Raw genomic sequence first — 20563 nt, 5'->3', positions numbered from 1 at the left:
AAAAAATGAATAGCAAATGCTTAGGTATGTATTTACTTTAGTGGCATAGAGAAATTTTTAAAAGATATAGATTTGATCATTTAGAAATGAACTCTCGGTTTGGTTTTGACTGTGTACTGTAAATCTGCAACTGTTTCTTCTGATGCTGCTACAGGTTTTTTTTTTTTTTTTTTCACCTGGTTCTCTGGTTCTTAGCATTAGGCTGGCCTAATATTTCCTGAATAACAAACAGCTATTTTGGCTTTCATAGTATCTTTCAATGTTAGAAAACATTAATGTAGGAACCTTCTTATGTGATTGGAATTCTCTTGTTCTTTCATGTGGTTTTTTTTTTTTTTTTTTGCTCCCAGCAACCTTTTTTAAACTGCCTAGTTAATGCAGTGAGCTCATCACAAAAAGCAGAACATATTTGCCTTCATGGGTTCCCCTGGTATTGCACTACTGCAAAAAGCTAGCATCATCAAAAGGTTAACCTCCATTTATTTAAAATAAACAATCCAATATCTGATGGACCAATAAAAGGATGTGTGTGACTATTAAATAACTAGACTGTGCACGTGACCATTACATGCCATGTACCACGTGTGAAATGCAGGTACAGCAATTGACCTTGAACCTTTCCATAGTTGTCTGCCAAGTCATGTTCTGGCACGCCTATTTGCTTTGCAGTGAGACAGGTTTTCCTTACCTTGTGCTTTTGCAATTTTCCCGCAGAAAGACAGAAAAGAATTGAACACTGAATCAACCTCAATTATAGCAAAAGTAAAGAAAACAATAACTAAAAGTTATGAGTTCTTATGTCAAGCTTATGGGGAAGATAATATGTGAAGAGCTCATGTTGAATGGCATAAAAGAGTTTTTTTTTTTTTTTTTTTTTTTAGAAGGAAGAAAGAAAGAATGTGGAAGACTATGAATGACCAGGTCTTCCAGTATCCAAGATGTTTTGAAAAAAAATTGAAGATCCAGACTTTAAGTACAGCCGCTCCCTGACTTAAGTAATACTCAACTTAGGGAAATTGGTCTTTATGTTAGTTTTTGCTGGCTGGTGCAAACTTAAATCATGGAAATGTATTTTGCATCCCATAGGAATAAATGGAGGTATCGTGAAAATATAATGTAAACCCACTAACACTTTTTTTTTTTTTTTTTTTTTGGTAATTCTTTCCAACGCCTCGGAATTTTAAATTTTTGCGTCATAACTAAGCTATTTATCTCTCTGAAAGGTAATTTTTATAATGAAAATTGCACTACACTTTCATTGTTCTCATATGTTCTGTTATAAGAATCAATTTTGAACGCCTTTGTGATATTTTTCTCAAACACATTTATGGAGGTAGCTACCATAAAACAAAAACAATTTGCACTTTCCGATTTATTGGGCTTTTCTGTTAGTGTATTTAATTATAAACGGGTAGTAAACTCGATCTTATTGCATTTTCAATATCCTGATAACTGGGATTGTGTGGGGTTTTTACGTTATTATGGTGAAATGTGTTCCCCCGTCACTGAAATCTTCAATCATATAAAAAAACCAAATAAATTTTCAGAATCTTCTTTTCATTCTTATTTACTTATTATAATGATGAAGGGTAAGCGACCAACAGAAAGTGCAAGTGCTGTCAGTGCTAGGAAACGAAACAAAACAAAATTGATTTAGAAATGAAGATGAAAATTATTAAGACATACAAAGCAGGACAAAGTTTGTCATCTATTGCATGGAATTAGGTCTCGCTGCTTCAACAGTAAATACTATTTTAAGGGACAGTGCGCGTATAAAAGAACATGTTAAAGGATCAACATATTTCACACTGGAGCCAGTCTACCCCAATAGTGATCATAAAACAGTGTTCAGGTATAGCACCTATTATAATCTATTATTAATAGATTTTCCATCGAAGATGGAAAAGCTATTAATAATATGGATGGAAAATCAGATTCAGAAGCAAGTGCCCCTGAATCTAATGGCCATTCAAGCAAGAAGTATTTATGAAGGTAACGATAAGTACGGCGAACCCCAAGCCAAGTTCGTAGCAAGCAATGGGTGGTTTAATAGGTTTTGGTTTCCAAAACATTAAAGCATGCGGTGAAGTCACCAGTGCCAATTCTGCAGCTGCAGAGAAATTTTGTGATGTGTTGGAAAAAACCTCTTCTAAATCTCCATAGCCCCTCAACTTCTGCAGTGGCGTGCTCAGCTTATCAGCTGGAGAGTTAATTCTGGCAGTGATGCTCGTAAGGTAAAACTAGCTGATGTAATTTTTTAATTTTGAAATTTTTGTAATTTTGTACACTTTTGTAACTTTTTTTGCAAACGGGATAAAATTGAATAATTCTATTTATATGTTTGTCAAACATTTCTTTTTTGCTTCTATCAAATTCAGCTTGTATAGTTGCCAGTGCAGAATGTCCTTAAATGCTTATTTAGGGATCCAACTTACGTAACATTTGACTTACGTAGCGTTCCACGGAATGCAACCTTCCGTTACGTTAATTGGGGAGTGGCTGTACTGTGATTACTTATGACGAAAGTTGGCTGTTCCAGTATGACTTAGAAACTAAAAGACAGTGAATGCAGTGGAAGACAAAACAATCCTCCAGATTAAAAAAAGTAAGAATGTAAAAATCAAAAATGAAAACCATGCATTCTTTTGAATGCCTTTGTGATATTTTTCTAAAACACATTTATGGAGGTCTTGTGTTCTTTGATATTAAAGGAATTATTGTGGCTGAATATATCCCACTAAATCAGGCTGTCATTCAGATATACTACGTTGAAGTTCTGAGAAGGCTGCATGAAAACATTTCAAGTGACCTAAATTGTGCAAGGATTGTTGGAGGGACACACACACACACACACACACACACACACACACACACACACACACACACACACACACACACACACACACACACCTCTCTTGCAAAAAAAAAAAAAAAAAAAACAATCTGTGTGTGAATATGCATTCCTTGCCAGACCTAGCCTTTTGTTAATTTTTTTCTTTTCCCTGAACTAAAAGGTGTATAAATTTATTAAAATCTTCATTGAAACTGTATACAAAGGTAATATCAGAAAAATTAAATGAAATTTTAGAATTAAGCGATGAGCAGCAAGGATTTAGAAAAAATAAGTCATGCATAACGCAATATTTATGATAAAGCAGCTAATAGAATAATCATTAGAGTATAATAGACCAATTTATATGTTTTGCAGATTTAACAAAAGCTTTTGATAGAGAAAAACTGTAATAGAAATCTTAAAATTGTGAAAATTTCCAAAACAATTAATAGAAGTAATCAGAGATAACAGACAACTGCATGATCAAAACAGATCAAGGAAATACAGAAGAAATAGAAATAACTAAAGGAAAAAGAACGGAGAATCCAACACCTTTTAGCTTGATAATGGATGAATTACTTAATGAAGTAAATAGAGTAAATAAAGAAATTATAATAATAATAAAAAAAAATTATGAAAACAATTTGCAAAGAATGCCAGATTTTAATAAAAAAGCAAAGGAGTATAATATGGAAATATCCTTAGAGAAGACAAAGGGCCTAACAAGAGCAAAAGAACCACTCATATGTAAATTAGAAGGGAAAATGATAGAACAGGTAATAAAAAGTAACTACCTAGGAATACAGATAAAAGAAATAATTCATTCATGAAGTAGAAGAACAAGCATTGGAAGAGTAGAATGTCAGGAGGGTAGGGGGTTAAATAATATGATTTGGAAGAATCCACTCATCCGTTAGGATGCTAAAGTTATATAGTTATATATAAAGTTATAAACTGACCTAAAGTTATATACCAACATTTCTGGTCTTTCTTATTGACTGTATCTTGGCTGTTTTCAGGTCTTCTTTTAGGCTGGTTATGATTTTAGTCTTGAGTTCTTTGCTAGTTCTTATTTCATTACCTTCTGCTTGTTGCAGGACTACTAAATTGGGTATCTTAATTGGAGGTTGCTTCTTTGCTGCATTCCTTTGGGGATTTTTTTTTTTTCTCTCATTAATCCTTAGCACTTCTGCATAAGAATGGGCGTGCTGTTGCATTTGTTTGTCCCTCTCATATATCTTCAAGTTTCGATGCAGCTCTTTTCTGCACCATGTGCATGTTCATGAGAATGGTTTCCATTTTTGTCCAAATGGTACTTATTACACTATGTAGCCCCCATAGTTATTTTATTATTAGATTTGGCCAGCAGCCATATGGCGACTCCAATTGAGTGCATAGTGTGAGCATCTGTGTTAGAACTGGCCCTTCAGGGAGGGTCAAGTCAAGTGTGGGTGGAGTATCTGCTTGCTTTGCTGCATCTTCAGATGTATTAGTTTGTGTATTGGGTATCTCTTCTTGTTCCCTGTATACTGCAGTATTCCTAGTTTCCCTGTCACTTTTGGGAACTATTAGCTTTTTTTGTACTTCTTTTTGGAGGCAGGAACTGGCTTTATTTCCTCCACATGATCAGGGTCATCCTCAGGGTCTTGGTCAGTCTTAGTTTTAGATGACCATGAGCCATTTGGTCAGAGATGGCCTGGATAACAGTTGCCTGTTCAGTGATGGTGGTTTTGGATAAACGAGTTTATCTTATTTGGTTGGATTGGAACACTAAAAAGTTGGCCATAGGCAAAAACCACAAGTTTCCAGGTTGGTTTGGAGCCAGTTGAGAGCAGTTGCAATCTTTGGGTTATCCCTTACTGATCATGTGCAGGGAGTAACCCAAGAGTTAAAATAACCCAGGAACACTGGACTACCTTTTTTTAGGGTTTCCAAGGGCGTAGAAAACAGTGGTGGCACTCATTTTTCATCAAAAGAACAGGAGAAAAATTGTACCTTTCCCATGCTAATTTTGGGTAGGAATGAAAGTTAAAACATAGTAAATCACAAAGATGCACAGTAAAGTCACAGAAAACTGCTGGGGCACGTTCACTGCCCAGATTTACACTTGATTGGGGGGAAGCCCCCAATCAAAATGTGAGAAATGGCTGTGAAAAGCTATGAGATGTTCCAGTGCTATTCTCCCAGATGCTACGCTAATGGTGCTGTGGTTTGCTGACCCATTAACAATAGCACTAGGCATTAATGTGCAAGTTCTCACAAATTCCCAACAGAAATACTAAAACAAGTCTTACCACTAGAATCCTTTCCCAAAACTTGCTGTAGGAACAAAAATCCTGAAATTAAAACTTGCACTTATAACTCATTTTTAGGCATAAAATATGCGGAGCGATATTTTGTGAATAGAAAAAAAAAAAAAAAGTCAAGTTGGGATTAAATTTAAGTGTCTGCAATTCTGTCTAGACATGATAGTAGGGAGTATATGATGAGAGCCTTGTCAATCAGTTCAGCCCTGGAGAGATGTTGCAAAGCTCATGGGATAGAATTTTTTCTTAGCATGGTCTGTGCTTGTTAACAGGAGAGACTGCTTTTACAGGGATGGGATACACTTAAATAGAAATGGTGCAGGAATATTTGCTGATGCTATTGAAGCAGTGTTAGGTAGGTTGGAAAACTGCTAGCTTGGGTGGAAGATACACAGACTAATGATTAACAATAGCTGCAGCAGAGGTGAAAGTGATTCTTGCACTGCAAGAATCACTTGCACAAGCAGCAGCCTGGAAAGCAAGGTGCCAGGGATTTCAAGGACTGCTGGGAGTCATCATGGAACAAGTAAATACATGGGCTGTGTTAGGGTAACTAAGAGTAAGAACAGGTGCATGTATACTTGCATATACACCATTGCTAGGAGCATAGTAAAATTTGAAGTGCTGGTCAAGACATCAAATGCAGACATTGTTGGGATATCAGGTACTTAGTGTCACTCAGATATAAGGAATGCAGAATTTGAATATGGGGAGTAAAATGTGTACATAGTGTATCATGTAATTTGACTAGCGGTATCAGGGGTTTCTTCCAATTCTTTGTATGCTGTGATGAGTACAGAACTCTGTAGAGGTCAGATGATGTGAGTTTGTGAAGTGCTAGTGTAGGGTTGTGTTGTTATGTTGTTCATCTGGCCACTTAGCCTGGGGATCTGTGAAGGCCACAAACCCATTGTTACTGTCCTCTGCCATGGGGAGGCGGGCCGGGTCAGTAGGAAGAAATACTCTGGTGGGGTGAACCCTGGGGTTGTCTGAGTTTCCCAGGGAGTGGCCAGGGGAAAAAAAGGGGGGGGGGGTTGAAATAGAAGAGGGGTGACCACACTACATCAGTGGCAAAAGTTTCCTTTTGCCACTGATGTAGTGTGATCCTGTTCTACCAAATTTCTTACAAAGCATGTTTCTGTTTCTTTGACAATAGTCACCAATCACAGCTCTCTCCTGTGAGACAGCACGCTCTGTTTTGGAGGTTTTTTGTGTATTGCCAATGGATTCCCAAAGATAGTTAAATACCTGTATTGTTTCGGAGCACGTATTGATGCAGTTTCCTTTCACTCATGAAAAGAAACAAGGCACCAAAGAGATCAATCACAAGACATCATTATGAGACATTCTGTTTATCTGTATAGGTGTTTATTGTACTCATCAGATATATTTGGCCTCTGACATAAACCTACTCTCATTTCCCCACTGATATCGTCTGTTTCCAAAGTTTCAGATTCTGTGTGTCTTAACTTAACATTGTCTCGTAGTCCTGTCCTGTTGGTCCTTTCTTTACATATAGTACTCACCATATTCAAATATTTCACATCTCCATTGTCATAATTATGAGAATCTTTTGATTTGGGGGGGCCTACACATTATGGAGGTGTGCCAATGTCTTTCTTTTCACAGGTGAAGAGCAAAAGGTGCAATGTGTACTTTGGGCCCCAGAATTTCTGGCCAGCATAGTAATTACACATTGCACATTTTTACAAGTAATAAATAGTTTTTCTGATTTTGTAAAAATTTAAGATTTCCCTCAGGTGCCTATAACAAAAATTTGAAATTGCATCATTTGAATGGTCCAGATTTTTTTTCTACAAGAAAAGGTTTGTTCAGTAGTAGCATTAGTTGTAGGTAAGCATGATACTAATTCCACTCTGTGTGGATTTTCACTTGGCACTTCAGTTTTTGAAAAATGCAAAACTATGCCTGCCCATCTGGTATCAGTTTACATGATTTTTGTTGTTCCATTCTGAAATCCACAATATTTAAAGAAGCTGAAACTGTCTAATTGCCTAAATAAGAAGAATAAAAAAGAACATCTCTGAACACTTTGTGAACTACACCATGCAGCAATGAGACTGGTTAGCTGAACCTTAGATAAATAAATAACTTGGTGCCTCCGTAGCCAGGTGGGAAGGCGCAGCAGTGCGTAGCACACGCTTCTTGATTAGACTGGGCTTCGAGCCTGTCACCACCAAATACGGAGGATGCGGAAAGGTCAGGGAATGACCACCGCATATCCCGGAGCAATATGGCCTTAGTTGCTAATGCTCCTAAAAACCAAATAACAAACAAACATAAATAACTTGTAAAATGGGAAACATTTTACAAGTTATTTATGTTTTACTGTAGGAGAAACAATGGTGATGAAGGGGAATGATATGAACTTAGTACAAAGTGCAAAAATCCAAATTAGTAGGAAGCTATTAAGTATGAGAGTGTGGCTTTTGTAAATTTCAGTGGGCCATGGGACAAATGGTTGAAAAGTGGAAATGTCCTGCCAAAATTATAGACCTTCAAGTTTGGCCTCCATACCAGAGAAAATAATGGAGGTAGTAGTTAATGAAGTAAGTTGGGATTATCTTAACTGGAATGCAGCTATATGGCAATTACAGCATCGATTTATTAAGGGGAGAATTTGTCTGATCAACTGATTAACTATCATGGTGCAGTAATGAAGTAACTGTATGTTAAAATAAAAAAAATAGAAATCATATAATTAGATTTCAGAAATGAGCTGTCTTGGCAGCCTGTCTTCATTGCTCAGAGATTGTTCAATTATCCCTGTGTCTTTCATTTCACACTGCCCCATCATCTAGACAGAAATGAACTTATACTTCAATCACAGCATGCATTTGTTAAGTACCATTAACAAATCTGGGATTAATGTACACAGTTGGTACATTAATCTGGGATTAATGCCACCCATATTCCACCCTTGCATTTATTGATATTAAATTTCATCAGCCTAATTTGTTTCTATCTGGTTGCAGCAGCTTCCCTTGATTACTGTTATTAACCACTCTGCCAATCTTGGTATCATCTGTAAACTTAGACATTAAGCATATACCTTCATTGATATCATTAATAAATATAAAAAACAACAATGGACCAAGCACTGAACCCTGGGGAACTCTACTTATTATATTAGACCATGAAGAACAGCAGTGTCCATTAATAATCACTCTGTCTTCTCCCACTCAACCATCCCTTTATCCAGATCAGCAACTTTCCTTTAATGCCACACTTCTCCAATAGCAGGCTTTTATGTGCAACACTATTAAAAGCTTTCCTCAAATCCAAGTATACGATATCAAAATTATTGTTTGCATTAATTCCTGGCGCCTCCGTAGCCAGGTGGGAAGGAGCAGCAGTGCGTAGCACATGCTTCTTGATTAGACCGGGGTTCGAGCCCGTCACCACCAAATACGGAGGATGCGGAAAGGTCAGGGAATGACGACCGCATATCCCGGAGCAATATGGCCCTAGTTGCTAATGCTCCTAAAAACCAAATAACAACAACAACAACAGCATTAATTCCTTTGTTACTGCATTATAATATCCAGTCATATTGGTCAGCCAAAATTGTCACTTAACAAATGCATGCTGTGATTGAAGTATAAGTTCATTTCTGTCTAGATTATTTTGCATTACTTCTGTTCCAGGGAAACTAATGGTATCTCTGGTTCAAGAAGTTAATCTAACAGATCTGTAATTACTCATGTCACCCTGTTATCCCCCAACCACTTTCTGAATTGGTGATACTTTTGCCCATCTCCACTCTGCAGGAAATGCTCTTGAATCTAAAGATGCTCTCATAATTATTGCTAAGGGTTTGTTACCTCTTTTTCTCATTCCTTAATATAATTGGATTGATCCCATCCATCCCAGATACATTTTTATTTTATGTTGTGCTTCAATTTCTCTTCCACTTCCTCTGTTATTACAAAATCATTAAGCTCCCTGTTAGATTCTGATGAACTTTTGGAATTACCCTCTATTAAAAAAAAAATAATAATTCCTCTTATGTGATTGTAGATGAAAAATATCTATTCAGTTGATCAGCAACCTTAGCAGTGTCATGAACGGTTACACCATTGACATCAAGTAGCCCAATGTAATTCATCCCCTTTCTTACAACGTTAATATAAGTAAAGAAGTTTTTGTTGCATTTCTTGGAATTCATTGCTAGAGACTTCTTGTAATTAGCATTAGTAGAGGCATTTGATGCAAGAAAGCAAGCTTATGCAGCATCAGCCAAAAAAAAAAAAAAAAAACCCACTTCCACTTCACCCCTCTGTTCGTTCAAAATACCTGTCCAGCTGAGCCTTAAACTTATTTAGGCTATCAACCTCCACCACAAGGGATGGAAGTCTGTTCCACCAACCAACCAACCACCCGCTGGCTAAAGGCAAATTTCCGCACGTCTATCCTACATCTGTCTTTCCTCAATTTGAATTTATGCCCTCTCAGGTGATTATTCTGAGCAAGAGGAAGAATCCCATCAGCATTGAGCATGCTCAAACCATTCAAGGCTTTATACACCTCTATCAGATCACCTCGCTGGTGCCTAGTCTCCAGACACTGTAATTTGCAAAACTTAAGCCTTTCTTCGTAAGAGCACCCCTTTGTTCCATTCACCAATCTTGTTGCCCTTCTCTGTACTCGTTCCAGCAGCTCTACATCCTTCTTGAAATGAGGCCTCCAGGCCTGTATACAGTATTCTAGGTGTGGCCTGACCATCGCCTTATACAATGGAATAATCACCTCCTTATCCCTGCTGGAAAAATTCCTGTATATCATTGACAATACTCCATGAGCTACTCTTGCATTCCTTCTGTACTGCTCAGAGAACTTCATATCTGCCTGCACAACCACCCCCAAGTCCCTTTCATTCTCTACCACTGTCAGTGTAGTACCACAGAGTTGATACGTTGCTCTGGGGTTGCTGTTTCCCATGTGTAGTACTTTACATTTATCAATGTTAAACTTCATTTGCCACCTCTCAGCCCATCTGCTCAACCTTTCCAGATCCTGTTGCAGCAGCATAGTGTCAGTAGTGTCCTTGACAACCCTGCCAACCTTTGTATCGTCTGCAAACTTGGACATTAAGCCCGATATACCATCATCAATATCATTTATAAATACAGAAAACAATAATGGACCCAACACTGAGCCCTGAGGGACTCCACTAATAACATCAGTCCACGATGAGCAGTGTCCATTGATTACCACTCTCTGTCTTCTCCCCCTCAACCACCCCTTTATCCATAGCAGCAATTTGCCTCCAATGTCACACTGCTCCAATTTGTGTAGCAGTCTTCCATGTGCAACAGTATCAAAAGCCTTTCTAAGATCCAAGTATATAATATCAAAGTTATTCCCTGCATCCAGTTCTTTTGTGACTGCATCATAGTATCCAATCAAGTTGGTCAGGCAAGACTTCCCCTTAACAAAACCATGCTGTGTCTGAGCTATAACTGAAGTCTTGTCTAAATGATCCTGCAGTGCTTCTTTAACCAGTGCCTCCATTAATTTTCCTGGAACAGAAGTTAAGCTCACAGGTCTATAATTACTTGTGTCAGCCTTTGATCCTCCTTTGTGAATTGGGGTCACATTTGCACATTTCCAGTCTATGGGTACCTCCCCTGAGTCCAAGGAAGCTCTCATAATTATGGCTAAGGGTTTGCTTACTTCCTTTGCTGCCTCCTTTAATATAACTGGATAGATCCCATCCACCCCGGGTGCCTTTCTTGTGTTTATCTTCAACAGTTTCTCCTCCACTTTACTCCCAGTTATTTCAAGATTCTGTAGCTTACTGCTAGAGTTGAATACACCTCTGGCATTCCCCTCGCTGAATAACTCCTCATGTGTGAATGTCGATGCAAAATATTCATTTAGTTTGTTAGCTACCTGAGCAGGATCATCAACACTTGACCCATCAATATCAAGTGGACCAATCTGATTCACCCCCTTCCTTCTAGAGTTTACATAAGTAAAGAACTCTTTGCTGTTTTTCTTTGCATCCCTTGCCAAGGATTTCTCGTAATCTGCCTTCGCCTGCCTAACCTCCTTTGTAACTTGGTTGCATATCAACTTGTATCTATCATAGGCTTCTGTGTCATGTGTTAATTTGTATGTATCCCATGCATTTTTCTTCTCTGCCATATGCCTCATTAGTTCATCCGACATCCATTTTGGCCTAAACCTTGAACAATATTTCTTAGTTGGTATGTAAAGCCTAGTAGCTTCCAAGATAAGTTCTTTGAATGCTTCCCATTTTGAATTTGCTGTTGGTAACATCATCAGTTGGTCCCACTGTATAGAATTTAAATACTGTCTCAGTCCATCGTAGTCGCCTTTACGGAAGCAATAACCCTTCCCTTTACCCCTAATGGTAGTTACCTCTTTGAGTAAATCCCACTTCAGCACACTGTGATCACTGCCACCTAGTGGTTCATTTATCTGCAGATTCTTAATGCATGAAGAATCACTGCTGATAATCAAATCAAGAGTATTACTCCCTCTAGTTGCCTCCCGAACATGCTGATGTAGAAAACAATCATCCAATAAATCCACAAAAGTCCTGCTAGTGTGTGAGTAACCAGCCCCCAAATTCCAGTCAATATCTGGGAAATTAAAATCTCCCATTATAAGACACTCTGATTTACTGGCCCACTCTATTTCCCTGTACAGTTCCTTATTATACTCATCAGAGTCATTAGGCCTATAGCACACTCCTACTCTCAATTTTGATCTCCCAATGTTTATGTCACACCAAACTGACTCCACACTGCACTGTCCAGCGATGTCGACTGGCTTCACTTCCTTGGTTTTTATGTGTTTCTTAACTAATAACATAACCCCTCCTCCCTTCCTATCCTGTCTATCCTTTCTGTAGACGTTGTACTCCCCAAATTGCAGTTCTGCATCCCTTATATCTGTGTGACACCACGTCTCTGATATCCCAACAATATCTGCCTTCGATGTTTTGAGCAATACCTCAAATTCATCAAATTTATTTACTAAACTCCTAGCATTGGTGTACACACAAGTATACCTGCACCTGTTTCTATTGTTAGCTACCCTAACACAACCCATGTGTTTACTTGTACCGCAATGGCTCCCAGCAGTCTCTGAAATACCATGCATCTTGTTTTTCAGGCTTCTGCTCATTCTAATAGAAGCAGTGCAAGAATCTCTTTCACCTCTGCCAGTGGCTACTGTCAGTCTATTGGTCTTTGTCTCCCCCCAAGCTAGCAGTTTTCCGACCCACCTAACACTGCCTCGATAGCATCAGCAAATATTCTTGTACCCTTTCTATTTAAGTGTATCCCATCCCTGTAGAAGCAATCTCTCCTGTTAACAAGTACAGTCCAGGCTGAAAAAAATTCTACCCCTTGAGCCTTGCACAATCTTTCCAGGGCCGAATTGATCGACAAGGCTCTCATCATATACTCCCTCCTATCGTGTCTGGGCAGAATTGCAGACACTTTCAAATTCAACCCTAATTCTCGGCTTTTGTTCAACAGTGACCTGTACTTGTTAAGTAATTCTGCCGGTCTCCTACTCTTAATATTATTAGTGCCAACGTGTACAACTATATCACCTATGTGCCCTTAAAAGATGATATTCGCTCTACAACGTCATCAACCTTTGCCCATGGCAGACATACCCTGGTCCTGTTCCACCTATCTTTTTTACAAAGCATGTTCCCCGTTTCCCTGACAATAGAGTCACCAACAACTACTAGTTCCTTCGGGACCAGCGCATTCTGCCTAAGGGGTTGTCTCTGTGTCACGCGATGCCCAAGTGCAAGCTCTGGCGTTGATGTGGGCAGCTGAGAGCTTGATGGGCCCCTCAATTTAGTTTCTTCGAGGGCATCCACCCTGTCCTTCAAGCTCTCATATAGGCCCACAAGAACGCCGAGTTGTTGCCTGATATCGATACACTCCTTGCATCGCGCACACACAAAGACATCCCCCTTGGCAGTATCATGTCCCGTACCCGATTGCTCTGCAAACATCAAGCAAACAGTGCATTTTATAAGGCTGTGAGTCAGAGGACAACTGCCCCCCTCAGTTCTGCTCTGAGCCACAGCACTTCCATTAGCTTGAGCCTTTTGCTTTGCTGCTCTGGTCTGAGTCATGATTCTATTAATTTATTATGTTATGTTATTAATTATATTACGTTTGTAATCTAAGTCGTTATATGTATTTATTTAAACGTACAATTTAACTGCTAACGAAGTTCAACTAACGCTATCTAGTACGGTATATAACCTACGGTATATCTAGTACGGTATCACAATGGCGGGAAAGTTACTAACGGTAACGGTAGTTACGAACACGTGGAAACCCTTACCGATACTTTTACAAGGCTGAGTAAAGAATGAATACACCAAATTAATCAAAAAAACACAAAATAATGTTATACTACTAAATTTAAATCAAAAGTTTTAGAAAAACAATAATTTCAAATCAATAAATAAGAAAAATCCACTTAGCGGCTTTGAACACGACCGTCACTAGTAGCCTCGTCAGCAGACTCCTCAAATGAGGTAATATGACTTTACTTGCCTAACCTCCTTTGTGACTCAATTACAGACTAGTTTATATCTACCCTAGCCTTCTGTGTCATCAGATAATTTATATGCATCCCATGTTTTTTTTTTTTTTTTTTTTTTTTCCTCGGCCACAAGTCTCATCATTTCATCTGGCATCCATTTAGGTCTAAGCCTGGAATGGTATTTCTTAGTTGGTATGAAAAGTCTAGTACCTTCTATGATTACTTCCCTGAATGCTCTGCTATTTAGCATTTGCTGCTGCCAGTATCATCAGATGGTCTATGTATAGAATTTAAAAACTGTCTGAGACTACTTTAGTCAACTTTATGGAAGCAATAGCCCTTCCATTTACAGTAATTATGTCTAAGTCCCAGCATCAGCACACTGTTGCCACTGCCACCCAGAGGTTCTTTTTCTTGCAGGTTGTTAATGCATGAACAGTCGCTGTTGATAATCAGATCAAGTGTATTGGTTCCTCTTGTTGCTTCTATATCCCATTTCTTAGGTATCACTACAATTTGCATATCTGGAAAGTGAAAAATCCTCCATTATAAGACATTGATTTACTGCTCTGCTCTATTTCTTTGTATAGTTGTTCATTATACTTATCAGCATCATTAGATCCATAATACAATCCTGTCCTCACTTTTGCTTTTCCAGTGCATGTCATGCCAAACTGACTCAACATTGCACCACTCACGTCGACTGACTGTACTACCCTAGATTTAATGCTTCTTAAATAAGCAGCAAAGGTTAAATAGCAGAGCATTCAGGGAAGTAATCATAGAAGGTACTAGACATGATCCCCCCACCCCGCTTCCTGTTCAGTTTACTGTACAGGAAGCGGGGTGGGGGGTATAATGTGTACCTTTCTGTACACATTATACTCCCCATATTCAAATTTTGCATCCTTTATGCCTGAGACATGACAGTGTAAAAAAAAACATTATGGAAATCCTAGTCTCGAAAATTTATTAGACTTGTTGGGCAGACAACTTGTGTAGTCAAGGCCCGCTAATTGGCATGTTCCATTGCAGTATTTCAAAAGCATGGTGGGGATGTTTGAGTAGGCGAAAGGAAGAGAAGTAGGATAGAAGGAAAATTCTCGGCCCTTTGTATTACCCTTATAGTTTGGGAATTTGAAGAATTTAGAGATTTAGAACAGCTTAAAAGGATTTTTTTGGAGAGAGAATATAAAAAGATTTTACTCAGAAATCCGGGTGTGTGACTACCCATCCCCATTAGTAGAGGTTCTGGATGGGGCACGTTCCATTGTAGTACTTCAAAAGCGTGGTATTAGCATTAGTAGAGGCATTTAATGCAAGAAAGCAAGCTTATGCAGCATCAGCCAAAAAAAAAAAAAAAAAAAAAAAAAAACATAAATAAATAAAAAAATAACCACTAATAACATCAGTCCACGATGAGCAGTGTCCATTGATTACCACTCTGTCTTCTCCCCCTCAACCACCCCTTTAATGGTGGGGAGTGTTTGAGTAGACAAAAGAAAGAGAAGTAGGATAGAAGGAAATTCCTGCCCTCTCATATTACACTAATAGTTTGGGGTGTTTTTTTTTTTTTTTTTTTTTAAAAAGGAGCATTAGCAACTAAGGCCATATTGCTCTGGGGCAATATGGCCTTAGTTGCTAATGTCATTCCCTGACCTTTCTGCCTCCTCCGTATTTGGTGGTCACGGGCTCGAACCCTGGTCTAATCAAGAAGTGTGTGCAACCCACTGCCGCTCCTGCCCACCTGGCTATGGAGGTGCCTAATAGTTTGGGAATTTGAAGAATTTAGAGATTTTGACTTAAAGGATTTTTTGGGGGGGGGGAGGGAGAGAGAGAGAGAGAGAGAGAGAGAGAGAGAGAGAGAGAGAGAGAGAGAATATGAAAAGATTTCACTGGGAAATGAAATCAAGGTGCATGGTTACCCATTGCCATTAGTAGAGGTCGTGGATAGCGAGTCTCAACTACACAAGTTGTCTGCCCAACTTTGACTTAATCAGTACTTCTCAAATTCATCAAATTTATTTACTATGCTCCTAGCATTAGTGTATGTGCAAGTATACATGCACCTGTTCTTACTCTTAGTTACCCTAACAGCCCACTACATTTTCATGATGACCAACAGCAGGGTTTAATTCTTGACAGCTTACTTTCTAGGGCTGCTGCACATCCCAATAGATGCAGTGCAAGCATCACCTTCACCTCTGCCTGCGACTCTAGTTAATGTGTTAGTCTGTATCCCCAAAGCTATCGATTTTCTGACCCGTCTGTCACTGCCTTAGTAGCATCAGTGAATAATTATGCATCTCTTCTGTTTAAATGTATCCCAGCCTTGTAAAGAGCCTCTTCTGATATCCAGTGGAACACTTGTTAAACCTGCTGTAAAAATCGGAGCATGAAGGGCAAGTTACTGCTATGAATAAAGGAATGGCTGAGTGGCAGAAGACTGAGGGAGATTATAAATGCGCATTGCTCCTCATGGATTAATTTTAATAGTGGAATCTGAGAGTGTTCAGCATTGTAACTCTTTCTGTTTTAAATTATTATTAACAAGATTGATGAAGACAATAAAATATTGAAAGTTGCCAATGATACAAAGGTTTTCAGATTTTTTAATGAGAGGAATATGGGTATACAGTACTACCACAACAATATACCTAGGAAATTTAGGTAAATGGGCTTGAGAGGTGACAGTTGAGTTTTATCATTGATAAATAAATAAAAGATTTTTCATTTAGCTAACAGAATTCCTAGAATTACATACCAATTAGATGGTATTTCGCTCTGAAGATAATGGAGAGTGAAAAAAACCTATGATTAATCGTATAGTCAAATATTTTCCTCTGAGCAATACACATTGTGTCTAAGACAGCTCGTGTTCTGTCATTGATATACAGTAATTTCTGTCAGGGACAAAGATGTGATTGTAAGGCAGTGGTTTAGATTTCATCTTGGGTTCTCCATACGTGTTTGGAAACTTCATTTTAGGAAGGATGTAGATCTGTTGGAATAGGTGCAGAGAAGAGCAACAAGGTTAATTAGGATGCAAAAGGTTTATTTTGCCAAGAAGAATTTGTTCTGTAAAGTGCAGCATTTGGAGATGTTGATTGAGGAGACCTATTTGAAGTCTTTAAGGCTTTTAAATTGCATTGAGTAAATAAAATGATGATTTCATCCATATTTCTTGGACCAGATGTGCACATTCATTATTTCAAATTGGAAAAGGAAAGTTGTATTTACACTTTTTTTTTTTTTTTTTTTAGCCTGAGTATAATTCATTATTGGAGCAAACCTCTATCTGGTGTTGTGAATAAGTTGAATAAATTTGAAGGGTTGAACAAATTAAGTGGTATTTTCGAACCATCCCCACCCTAGCCAAGCCATTGTTCTATAAGCTTGCTTTCTTGCATCACAGTTGCTAATACTGTATAAACAAGAACATAAGTAATTGTTGCATTACTTTCCTGGCAAGCCTTTCTTACCAGTATTGGTCAGGAATTAGTTGCATCTGTGTTTTGTGAGGAAACAATTAAGTACTTAAATGCAAATTGTATGTTTTTTTTTTTTTTTAAACCAGCTGTTATTGACAGTTGTTTTTCCAGATTTCTTTGGGTTGTAAATAGGCACTTGTATATGTTAAGTGTTGTAATGCACTTCTTCCTTCCAGTACAGTAATGCTCTTCTTTTATTGTGTATCACAGAATAAGACCATTCGAGCTTCTTTAGTAGCATTGAAATGATTCTTTTTATTTATTTTTTTTTTTTCTGGATATTTTTCGAACTGAATTTCATTTTAAACTTGTACAGCACTGAAAAAACTGTCAAGTTTATAAAAAAAAATCTTTAAGCACACACACACACACTGTGCCCAATAGTGTACTCCACCTGCTTACAGAATTTTTCTGCTAGTGTGCAGTACTAACCTGTTAAAAAACAGTCTGTGTTTAATAACACCAAATTCTCCAAAAAATGCAAGCACTATATTAAAAAAAAGAAAAAGTCATTTCAAACTGCATATTTCCTTGATGAGCTTGCAGATTAATAAATGAGTTTTTTGTTTTTTTTTAATTGTATATATTAATTTTTGGTATTATTGTAATAATTTGAGTTAGTCCTGTGTATGATTTTTCATCAAGAATTAAGGTTATTAGTGTTTAACAATTAAAAATATGTATGAGAGAATGTTTCTAATGATTTATTAAAAATTTCTGAAAAGTGAATTTGATTTATTTTCTTTCATAGTGCTTTGGTAACTGCACCACGGTCAAATTCAACTTTTTATCGGGATAAAATCCATCAGCCAGGGACATTGTCAAAATGTTACATAGAAAGCAGGACATGTATTGAAGTGATCTTGGACAGAAGTGGTAAATTTCATTAATTGGATATAATTTTAGTTACTATTTTATTTAATGGGTCAGGGTTCTCACAGCTATGGAGGCATCAATACAGCTGCAACTGGACCAAATACTCTTATACAGTCACACAATAGACTTATTACTTAACCTATTTCTGAAAATAGGTTGCAAGTGAAAATTGTATAGTTTATTATAACATGGATTGTATAATGTTGTCTTTTGGTGCTCAAGGCTTTGAAATATTTTTCAGCATTTTTAATTCTTGAAATAAAAACACTTCACCCATTTAAAGTTTGGAATTTCATTATTATCAATAGAATCTAACAATCATATTTTTAGCAAATGCTTTATTCTTCATTTATTCAGTGATTTTGACCTTAATTTTACACCATCATATAAAACACCACAAAATTTAATTTTGTCATTGAAGAATTAGGAAGATAAAACATCTATGAAAACTAATTGGTAGATTCTATTAATAATAAATATATTCTAGACTTCACACGTGTGAAATGTTTTTAGATCAGTTATTTGGATTTCAGTAATCTGTGCAGCATACTGTTCAGCTGTATTCATTTTAATCCTTTTAAGTTCACGTGAGTAATCCACCTGGACCCTAGACTGAAAAGCGCCCCCAGATCTCAAATGCCCCCTCTTTTTAAACACCAAGAAAGAACTCCTTTTGCTCTCCTCTTTTGAAACATAATTCTCATATAAATTACACCTGAAATTCTAAAGTTGAAGCTTTATCAGATATAACATTAACCTAGAAATCTGCTCTTTCATATTAGGATAATAAATTGTAGCGTCAAGGAGAATATTTGCTGATACTATCGAGGCAGTGTTAGGTGGGTCAGAAAACAGCTAGCTTGGGGGGGGGGAGATTCACAGACTAATAGATTAACGGTAGCCACAGGCAAAGGCGAAAGTGATTCTTGCTCTGCTTTTGTTGGAATCATCAGCAGCCTGCAAAGCAGGGTACTGGGGATTTCAAAAGCAGCCTGGAAGTCACGGAACAAGTAAATACATGGGTTGTGTTAGGGTAACTAAGAGTAAGAATAGGTGTATGTATACCAATGCTAGGAGTATAGTAAATAAATTTGATGAATTTGAAGTGCTGGTGAAGACATCAAAAGCAGATATTGTTGATATATCAGAGACATGGTGCCACACAGATATAAGCAATGCAGAATTGGAATTTGGGGAATACAATGTGTACAGAAAGGATAGACAGGACTGAAAGGGAGGAGGGGTTATGCTGTTACTTAAACACACAAAATCTAAGGAAGTGCATCAAATTGACATTGGTAGAATGCAATGGTGTGACTTAAGCACTAGGAAAGGGAAAATGAGAATAGGTGTGTGTTATAGGCCTAATGAATCTGATGAGTATAATGAGCATTTGTGCAGAGAAATAGAATGGGTCAGTAAATCAGATTGTGTTATAATGGGGGAATTTAACTTCCCTAATATTGACTGGAACTTGTGGGTTGGTCACTTGCACACTAGCAAGACTTTTGTGGATTTATTGGATGACTGTTTTCTTCAGTAACATGTCCAATAGGCAACCAGCGGGAGTAACTCTTGATCTGATTATCAGCAATTATTCTTCATGCGTTAAGAATTTGAAAATAAAGGAACCAGTGGTCACAGTATACTGATGTGGGATTTGCTTAAAGATGTACAGTCAGTCCTCGTATAACACGTGTTTACACTACACGAATTCGATCATACATGATTTATAAATAGGGGAACGATATCTTATATAGCATGAACCAAATTTGCTTATGCACGATTCGCCTTTGTGTTTACAAGAAATGGCAGTCGGACCGGAATCACCCCAACTGAACGCAACATGATAGGAATGAAGAGAAGATTCTGAAAATGTATTTGTTTTTTATATCAGTGAAGGGGAAACACATTTCACCCTAATAACGTAAAAACCAACGCAATTCCAGCTATTGGTATAATCGAAAATGCAATTAGATCGAGTTAACTACCAGTTTATAACAGATTCCAATAGCAGCAACGCAACTGGGAATTGTTTTTATTGTTTTGTAGTAGTAACCCCTAGAAATGTGCTTTAGTAAAATGTGAGGTGTTAGTGTATCTCTGCCTTTAGGGTGTTGTTTATTCAGTTGCTACATGCGTGCAGCTTTGTTTATGCGTATCAAGCGTGCCTCCTCGTTTTGTAATTGTGCTTTATTCCCTAAAAATGAGTAAAATACTTAATTAAAAGGTGTGAAAAGGAAGCGTCCTGGTGAAGACCTGCAGATTCAGAGAGAAAAAGAAAAGCAATATCGATAAACAGAGGCGGACTGGGTCAAAAATTCTTACCCGGAAAATTTATAGTGGTCTCATATTATGGTTTATGGACAAAATCACACTGGCCTCCAGCCCACCGGGGTTTCCCCAGTAAGGCTTATGGCCAGTCCGCCTCTGTCGATAGAGAAAAAATATGAAATTGTGAAACGCTTTGAGTGAAATGAAAGACC

At 37.7% G+C, this 20563-nt stretch overlaps 1 protein-coding gene across 2 annotated transcripts in view; it reads left to right on the top strand.

The window, feature by feature from the left end:
- The window catches only part of LOC150091195 (integrin alpha-9-like), a 688379-nt gene that overhangs the window by 135666 nt on the left and 532150 nt on the right, over positions 1-20563 (top strand). For both annotated transcript variants that reach the window (XM_090374615.1, XM_090374611.1), the window contains exon 2: positions 17953-18077. In XM_090374615.1, the coding sequence (XP_090230741.1) occupies positions 17953-18077 (125 nt within the window). The remainder of the gene's footprint in view (positions 1-17952; positions 18078-20563) is intronic.

The sequence above is a fragment of the Mastigoproctus giganteus genome, chromosome 1, assembly GCF_048544385.1.
Source record: "Mastigoproctus giganteus isolate SK-2022 chromosome 1, ASM4854438v1, whole genome shotgun sequence".
NCBI lineage: Eukaryota > Metazoa > Arthropoda > Arachnida > Uropygi > Thelyphonidae > Mastigoproctus > Mastigoproctus giganteus.
This window is presented reverse-complemented; position numbering and strand designations above follow the sequence as displayed.